Genomic DNA, 10,000 nt, shown 5'->3' on the forward strand with positions numbered 1-10,000 from the left:
GGGCTTGGAGACCCCAGTTGGCCTGGCTGGACCCATAAGGGGAGGGGCCTCAGTGGGGCAGGAAGGGAGGCGGAGCCCCAGGAAGGAAGGAAAGACAGACAGACAGGAAGGAAAAGGAAAAGGTAAGCAGGAAGGGGAGAGTCCCTAGGGCCGGAATAATAATAATAATAATAATAATAATAATAATAATAAATATGAGTTGGAAGAGGCCACAAGGGGCAGCCTAATAATAATGATAACAACAATAATTAGATAATAATTAATAATAATACCAGTATTAAAAAAACTCATAACAGTAAATAAAGGGCAAGACTCAAAAAACAGGGGAATCCCAGACAAGAAACAATCAGGGCCAGCTAATCACCTCCCAACAAAGGATTCCCCAGGGCACTAAGAAGCCACACCTTGGAAACTGCCATTAAATGCTAATCAAGGTGGCCAACGACAACGTTCACGCGTGGACACTATTCCACAGGGAGTGGAAATCATCTATTTATTAGATTGATGGCAAGCTATGGAGCCTCAGGAGACTGAAAGCCGAAACCAAGGCCACAACAACATCTGTTATAGAATTCCAATATGCTGATGACAATGTTGTCTGTGTGCACTCAGAAGAAGACCACTTGAGTGTGACGTCTATAGACAGTCCACGTTTCACTTGAGAGCCACTCTAAACACCTTTGCAGAAGCATGCGAGAAGCTCAGCCTGTCATTGAACATGGAGGAAACCAAAGTGCTCTCCCAGCAAAAGTCACCAGCCAATCTCTCTCCAATGCCAGAGATACAGCTTAATGGTGCACCATTAGGAGACACTGACCATTTCCACTCCCTTGGCAGCCACCTCTCCACAAAAGTCAACATTGACACTGAATTACAACACCGCCTGAGCTCTGCGAGCACAGCATTTTCCCCAAACAAAGCAGAGAGTGTTTGAGGACCGGGATATCTGTAGGGATACCAAGGTGCTTCTTTATAAAGCTATTGTCCTCCCAACCCTGCTATATGCCTGTGAAATGTGGACTGTCTACAGATGTCACACTCAAGTGAAACGTGGACTGTCTACAGACATCACACTCAAGTGAAATGTGGACTGTCTACAGACGTCACACTCAAGTGAACCATGGGTTGTCTACAGACGTCATACTCAAGTGAAACGTGGACTGTCTACAGACATCACACTCAAGTGAAACGTGGACTGTCTACAGACATCACACTCAAGTGAAACGTGGACTGTCTTCAAATATCACACTCAAGTGAAACGTGGACTGTCTACAAATATCACACTCAAGTGAAACATGGACTGTCTACAAATATCACTCAAGTGAAACGTGGACTGTCTACAGATGTCACACTCAAGTGACACATGGACTGTCTACAGATGTCACACTGAAGTGAAACGTGCACTGTCTACAGACGTCACACTCAAGTGAAACGTGGACTGTCTACAGACGTCACACTCAAGTGAAACGTGGACTGTCTACAGATGTCACACTCAAGTGAAACGTGGACTGTCTACTGATGTCACACTCAATTCTGGAAGGATTCCATCGTCGCTGCCTCCGAAAAATCCCGCAAATCTCTTGCGAAGAAGTCAGGCGGGGAGAACTGGGAAGCCCTGGCCCTTGAGCGCTCTCACTGGAGGTCAGCTGTGACCAGCAATGCTGCAGAATTCAAAGAAGCACAAATCATCCTCAGACAACGAGGGATCGGCTAAGAAAGTAAGTAAGTAAGTATCCGCGCAATTGTTGCTGTTTTGCTTGCCAAAGCGAGACGCCCTTTCTGGGCAAGGAGCCGCCCTCGAACGCGTTGGGACTTGCAGGCGGAATTGGGAAAGGAAGGAAAGAAGGAAGGCGCCTGAGAAGGAGAGAAGAAGAGCCCCTCGAAAGCTAGATTTGGGGCAAAAGAGGCCTCTCTGGAGAGGGAATCCCCCTGCAAAGGCCCAAAACTGGAAGAATCTACAAGGCTTGTTCCACATCAAGGCCAAACCTGTCCAGAAAGATGGCCAGGACGCCCAGAGGAAAGGTAATGCCAGCCTTTTGGCACCACTTTCGTCTCAACGCAATGCTTCCCATTTTTGGCGACTTTCTCTGCAGTTCCCAGGATCCCAATAGCGTTGAGCTGCAACAGTTAAAGAGGTATCAAACTGGGTTAATTCTGCAGTGTGGACCCAATCTAGAAAGGGTCCTTGCGTTGAGATCCTAGCCAAAGGCTCCTCTCAGCTGTGTTTGTGTTCGTAGGAGAGAAAAGCAGCATCGGAAATGAACATACGACTACTACCCTCCTTCCTTCCTTCCTTCTTTCTTTCTCGTTTCCCTTCCTTCCCTTCTTTCTCACTTCCTTTCTTCCTTTCTTTAATCTCCTTTCAATTTTTCCTTCCTTCTTCCTTCCTTCCTTCCTTCCTTCCTTCCTTCCTCCTCCTATTATTTTTCTTTTTTCTTCCTTCCTTCCTTCCTTCCTTCCTTCCTTCCTTCCTTCCTTCCTTCCTTCCTTCCTCCTCTTCCTTCTTTCCTTTCTTTAATTTCCTTTCAATTTTTCCTTCCTTCCTTCCTTCCTTCCTTCCTTCCTTCCTCTTTCTCCCTCCCTCCCTCCTTCCTTCCTTCCTTCCTTCCTTTCTTTAATTTCCTTTCAATTTTTCCCTCCCTCCCTTCTTTCCTCCTCTTCCTTCCTTCCTTCCTTCCTTCCTTCCTTTCATTCTCCCTTTCCCTCCTCTCTCTCTCTCTTTCTCCTTTCCTTTCTTTTTTCTCTCCACTCCTTCTTTCTCTTTCCCTTCCCTCTCACTTTTTCCTTCCTTCCTTCCTTCCTTCCTTCCTTCCTTCCTTCCTTCCTTCCTTCCTTCCTTCCTTCTTTCTCCCTTCTTTTCTTGCCTTTTCCTCTTATTCCCTCTCATTCTTTCCTTTCCTTTTCTCTCTTTTTTCCTTCCCTATTCTCCCTTCCATCTCTCTCATTTCCTTCCCTTCCCTCTCATTTTTTCCTCCCTCCCTCCCTCCCTCCCTCCCTCCCTCCCTCCCTCCCTAATAGTAATACAATATAGTAATAAATAATAATATAACAATATACTATTTATTTATTTATTTACTTACAGTGTTTACATTCTGCCCTTCTCCCCCCCATCTAAGCGCTCATTACCTTCTCTCTCGTTAACTTCTGCACCTGACCAATCATCTTCAGACAGTTGTTCTGAGAAAAGCTGTGCAGGGCCCCTCCCAGGAATGTGGCCTTGGGAATCTCATTTAGTTATGGATTTACAGTCTTTATATTCTGGTCTTCTCACCCCACAAGGGACTTGGGGTGGATCCCAATGCACATACATGGCAAACATTCAATGTCACAGACACACAACATATATACACAGAGGCAATTTAAGGTTCATGAGGGTAGGCTCGAATTCTGGCCAGAGGGCCATCTGCCACTTCACTGTCCACTTGTGACACCGAGTCCTTGATGGAGTACTTCCTCATTCTTCGGCACGCTGCTGGAAGGTTTTATGGTGTCGCAAATTACTTAAATTAGCCTCCCCTCCTCCCCGGGTGGCACCGATGCAACTGTCTTTTGGGCTGCGTAGGTCAACAGCAAGCTAGACTATGAATGGTCGGGAGCTCACTCTGACCTGGGCTGGCTTCAAACTCACAACCTCTTGGTTAGTCGTGATTTAATTCAGCTGGCTACTAATTAGCTGCGCTACAGCCTGATTAGACTTTATGTCAGGGGGAAACCTTTGCCTTTACCTTTTCATATGATGATAATAATAATAATAATAATAATAATAATAATAATAATGTGATAACAATAATAATAGATGATGATGACAATAAATATATGATAATGATGATTATGATAATAATAATAATAATAAGGTAATAATAATAATAGATGATGATGACAATAAATATATGATAATGATGATTATGATAATAATAATAATAATAATAATGTTCAAAAATGACAATAAATATATGATGATGATGATGATGATAATAATAATAATAATAATAAGGTAATAATAATAATAATAGATGATGATGACAATAAATATATGATAATGATGATTATGATAATAATAATAATAATAATGTTCAAAAATGACAATAAATATATGATGATGATGATGATGATAATAATAATAATAAGGTAATAATAATAATAATAGATGATGATGACAATAAATATATGATGATGATGATGATAATAATAATAATAATAATAAGGTAATAATAATAATAATAGATGATGATGACAATAAATATATGATAATGATGATTATGATTATGATAATAATAATAAGGTAATAATAATAATAATAATAGATGATGATGACAATAAATATATGATAATGATGATTATGATAATAATAATAATAATAATAATAATAATGTTCAAAAATGAAACCAACCAATCATCTTCAGACAGTTGTTCTGAGAAAAGCTGTGAAGGGCCCTCCCAGGAATGTGGCCTTGGGAATCTCATTTAGTTCTGCATTTACAGTCTTTATATTCTGCTCTTCTCACCCCTGGATAGATAGGTAAGTAGGTAGGTAGGTAGATATGGATCATAGGATACATATTATTGCCTTTTATTATTATTGCCTTTACCTTTTCATATGATAATAATAACAATAATAATAATAATATGGTGATAATAATAATATATGATGATGACAATAAATATATGATGATGATGATAGTAATAGTAATAGTAATAATAATAATAATAATGTTCAAAAATAAAACCAACTTGGGTTGGTTTCATTTTTGAACATTATTATTATTATTATTATTATGGTTTCATTTTTGAACATTATTATTATTATTATTATCCTGTATTTATTATCATCATCTATTATTATTATTAATATTATTGAGCCGCCAAGCCAGTTTCCTGGGGGTATCCATGCAAATACACATTATTATTATTATTATTATTATTATTATTATGAATTATTGGCAGTTCTGAGATGAGTCCCCATCTTGGTTTCCTCCTCCCGGGTGGCACCGCGGAGTGTGTCTTCCTCCTCGTGGGCGCTTCCGCTCCAGACGGTTGTCCTTCCTCTGCCGGGAACCCACTTCCTCCTCGTGGGCTTCTGAGGGTGACGTCTCGGCCTCTTTCTCTTTCTTTGCCAGGCACAGAAGCAGCAGAGGCAGCAGCACCTTCTTCTCCCCTTTGGCTAGCCCAGGCCCGGCCGCACTATGCATCCCAAGGGCCGTGGCGGGGGCACCCTCCTCCTCCTCCCCCTCCTCGCCCTCCTCGCCTTGGGGGCCACGGACGCCCACCTCGTGCCACGGCTCTCCTTCCAGAAAGGTAAGACCCCCAACAAGGTGGGTTGAGGTGGGTGGGTGAGAGGCAGGTAGGCATCAAGGTGGGTGGATGGACGGATGGATTGATAGATATGGATAGATAGACACCGATTAATAGATAGACAGCCATCAATATGGATGGATGGATGGATGGATGGATAGATAGATAGATAGATAGATAGATAGACAGGCAGGCAGGCATCAATATGGAGAGATAGATAGATAGATAGATAGATAGATAGATATGGATGGATACATATCAAAATGGATGGATGGACGGATAGATAGACAGACATTAGCATGGATGGATGGATGGATGCATAGGGATAGATATAGAGGGATGGATGGATGGATGGATAGATAGACAGACAGACATCAACATGGATGGATGGATCAAGGGATAGATAGATAGATAGATAGATAGATAGATAGATAGATAGATAGATAGAGATATATATGGATGGATGGATGGATGGATGGATGGGTGGATTGATAGATGGATTGATAGATGGATTGATAGATGGATAGATGATGGATGGATGGATGGATAGATGGATGGATAGACACCGATTAATAGATAAATAGACAGGCATCAATATGGCTTGATAGATATGGACCATAGGATACATAGATGAATAGATAGACATTGATTAATAGATAGACAGACAGGAGAAATAGATAGATAGATATATAAAGAGATAGATAGATAGTTAGATAGATAGATAGGTATCATAGGATATATATATATGAATAGACAGATATGGATAGATAGATAAATATGACTATATGGCTAGATAGATAGATAGATAGATAGATAGATAGATATGGATGAATAGATATGGATAGATAGACATCAATTAATAGATAAATAGACAGGCATCAATATGGATGGATGGATGGATGGATAGATAGATAGATAGATAGATAGATAGATAGATAGATCTGGATCATAGGATACATAGATATGAATAGACAGATATGGATAGATAGAGAAATATGAATATATGGATAGATAGATACATAGACAGATAGACATCAATAGGAATGGATAGATTGGTGGATGGACAAAGGGATGGGTAGACAGATAGATAGACATCACTATGGATGGATGGATGGATGGATGGATAGAGATAGATAGAGAGATAGATATGGATAGATAGATAGATATGGATGGATGGATGGATGGATAGATAGATAGGAATTGATAGATATGGATAAATAGACATCAATATGGATGGATGGATAGATAGATAGATATCAATGTGGATGGATTGATGAGTCATTGTGTCGATCGATCAATATGGCTAGATAGATATGAATGGATAAATAGATTGATAGATATCAAGATGGATGAATCAATGGATAGATAGATCAATATGGATCGATAGATATGGATGGCTAGATAGATAGATTGATAGATATCAAGATGGATGGATCGATGGATAGATAGATATGGATGAATAAATATGAATGGATAGATGTATATATATATGGATAGATAGACAGGCATCAGTATGGATGGATTTGTGGATATAGATAGATAGATAGATAGATAGATAGATAGATAGACAGACATGCATCAATATGGATGGATGGACGGACGGACAGATAGATCGCTAGATCGATAGAGATGGATCGATAGACAAGCAGGCAGGTAGACATCAATTTGTGTGTATGGATGGATATGAATAGATAGATAATAGAGATAAATAAATAGATATGGATGGATGGATGGATGGATGGAGACATACATACATAAATACATACATGGATAGGCATAAATATGGAGGGAGGGATAAACAGACGGACAGACAGATAGACACAGCAAAATGGATGTATCTGGATAGATAGAGAGAAAGAGAGGGATGGGTGGATAGACAGATAGATACACAGACAGGCAAAAATGGATAGATATGGATGGATAGATTATTGATCTATAGATAGAAATCAATATGGAGGGATGGAAAGATAGATAGATAGAGAGAGAAAGACAGACCGACATTGATAGATATGGATGGAGAGACAGACAGACAGATAGATATGAATGGATAGATAGATAGATAGATAGATAGATAGATAGATGGATGTATGGATAGATGGATAGATGGATGGATGGACTGATAGATGGATTGATAGATGGATAGATGGATGGATTGATAGATGTATGGATAGATGTATGGATAGATGGATGTATGGATAGATGGATGGATAGATGGATGGATAGATGGATGTATGGATAGATGGATGGATGGATGGATAGATGTATGGATAGATGGATTGATAGATAGACTGGTGGATAGATGTATGGATAGATGGATTGATAGATTGATAGACGGATGGATGGATATATGGATGTATGGATAGATGGATTGATAGATGGATAGATGGATGGATTGATAGATGTATGGATAGATGTATGGATAGATGGATGTATGGATAGATGGATGGATAGATGGATGGATAGATGGATGTATGGATAGATGGATGGATGGATGGATAGATGTATGGATAGATGGATTGATAGATAGACTGGTGGATAGATGTATGGATAGATGGATTGATAGATTGATAGACGGATGGATGGATATATGGATGTATGGATAGATGAATTGATAGATGGATAGATGGATTGATAGATATATGGATGTATGGATAGATGGATGGATAGATGGATGGATAGATGGATTGATAGATGGATGGATGGATGGATAGATGTATGGATAGATGGATTGATAGATAGACGGGTGGATAGATGTATGGATAGATGGATTGATAGATTGATAGACGGATGGATGGATAGATATATGGATGTATGGATAGATGGATGGATAGATGGATTGATTGATGGATGGATGGATGGATGGATGGATGGATAGATGGATTGATAGATAGATGGGTGTATGGATGGATGGATGGATGAATAGATGTATGGATAGATGGATTGATAGATGGATGGATGGATGGATGGATGGATGGATGGATGGATAGATGGATAGATGGATGGATGGATAGATGTATGGATAGATGGAGTGATAGATGGGTAGATGGATGGATGGATGGATGGATAGATAGATAGATAGATAGATAGATAGATAGATAGATAGATGGATGGATGGATGGTCGAATGGATGAATGGATAGATAGATAAATGGATGGATGGATGGATAGATGGATGGGTGGATGGATGGATGGATAGAGAGATAGATAGATAGATAGCCTTCAGGCTGAGAGAGGCATATAAATATGGTAAATAAGTAATATATAGCTAGATATACATCAGGATGGATGGGTGGATGGATGGTTAGATAGACAGACAGGCATGGATGGCTCTTGATTAATTGATGGATGGATGGATGGATAGCTAGATGGGTTCCTAGAATGGTTGGGTGGGGTCCCCCAAGGCCATCCAGTCCTGCACAGGATCTCCCTCTCAAGCGTGGGACGCACACACGCCCCTGGGTGCCCGCCTCGCAAGGGTGGTTGACTCAACCTGAGCACAACCACAAAGTGGGAGGAGGAGGAAACAGGAAGCGACCTTTGCAGAAGAGGAAGTGTCACCTCTGCGTGGCTCCCAAAAAGGGATCTGGGCCGCCTTTGCAGAAGGCAGGAGGGCCACTTGGGCCCCACTCTCACCACGGTTCCTCTTTTGCAAGAAGGAGAAGACACTCTCCAGATTAAAGCCATGGCATGGATCTCTCTGTGTGTGTACATATATATATACAGACCGTGCCTGAGTTACAAATATACACCAACTTGCAGTTAAGAATGGGGTGGACTGGATGTCTTTTGGATGTCCCTTCCAAATCTGCCATGTTCCATATCTCAATAATATATAGATATAGATAGAGGCCCCCAGTGGCGCAGTGGGTTAAAGCGCTGAGCTGCTGAGCTTGTTGATCAAAAGGTTGCAGGTTCGATTCCAGGGAGCGGCGTGAGCTTCTGCTGTCAGCCCTAGCTTCTGTCAACCTAGCAGTTCGAAAACATGCAAATGGGAGTAGATCAATAGGTACTGCTCCGGCGGGAAGGTAACGGCGCTCCATGCAGTCATGCCTATGGCCACATGACCTTGGAGGTGTCTATGGACAATGCTCTCACTGTTAGCCCCAGCTTCTGCCAACCTAGCAGTTCGAAAACATGCAAATGTGAGTAGATCAATAGGTACCGCTCCGGTGGGAAGGTAACGGCGCTCCATGCAGTCATGCCAATGGCCACATGACCTTGGAGGTGTCTACGGACAATGCTCTCGCTGGTAGCCTCAGCTTCTGTCAACCTAGCAGTTCGAAAACATGCAAATGTGAGTAGATCAATAGGTACCGCTCCGGTGGGAAGGTAACGGCGCTCCATGCGGTCATGCCAATGGCCCCATGACCTTGGAGGTGTCTACGGACAACGCTGGCTCTTCGGCTTAGACATGGAGATGAACACCACACCCCAGAGTCAGACATGACTGGACTTAATGTCAGGGGACTACCTTTACCTTTACTATAGATAGAGGCTGTCCCTGAGTTACAAACATCCGGTTTACAAAGGACTCACAGTTAAGAGTGGCAGCAGCGGCAGCAAAAACCCGCGAAACTGCGAAAATACCGCGATATAGATTTTAAATTAATATTTGTTGCAATCCGCAAAATAGCGAGTCTGCAATAAGCGAACCGCGAAGTAGCGAGGGGACACTGTCTATATGTACAGGCTGTTCCTAAGTGACAAGC

The 10,000-nt window shown here is 41.3% G+C and overlaps 1 protein-coding gene across 3 annotated transcripts in view; it reads left to right on the forward strand.

Moving 5' to 3' along the window:
• The window catches only part of SEMA4A (semaphorin 4A), a 46,318-nt gene that overhangs the window by 12,172 nt on the left and 24,146 nt on the right, over positions 1–10,000 (forward strand). For 2 of the 3 annotated variants that reach the window (XM_067472600.1, XM_067472601.1), the window contains one exon: positions 5,118–5,295. In XM_067472600.1, coding sequence (XP_067328701.1) covers positions 5,184–5,295 — 112 coding nt within the window. In that variant the 5' untranslated portion in view covers positions 5,118–5,183. Of the gene's footprint in view, positions 1–1,934; positions 2,023–5,117; positions 5,296–10,000 lie in introns of those variants that run through there. The other variant, XM_067472602.1, reaches the window with a different exon arrangement.

Source organism: Anolis sagrei, chromosome 12 (genome assembly GCF_037176765.1).
Source record: "Anolis sagrei isolate rAnoSag1 chromosome 12, rAnoSag1.mat, whole genome shotgun sequence".
NCBI lineage: Eukaryota > Metazoa > Chordata > Lepidosauria > Squamata > Dactyloidae > Anolis > Anolis sagrei.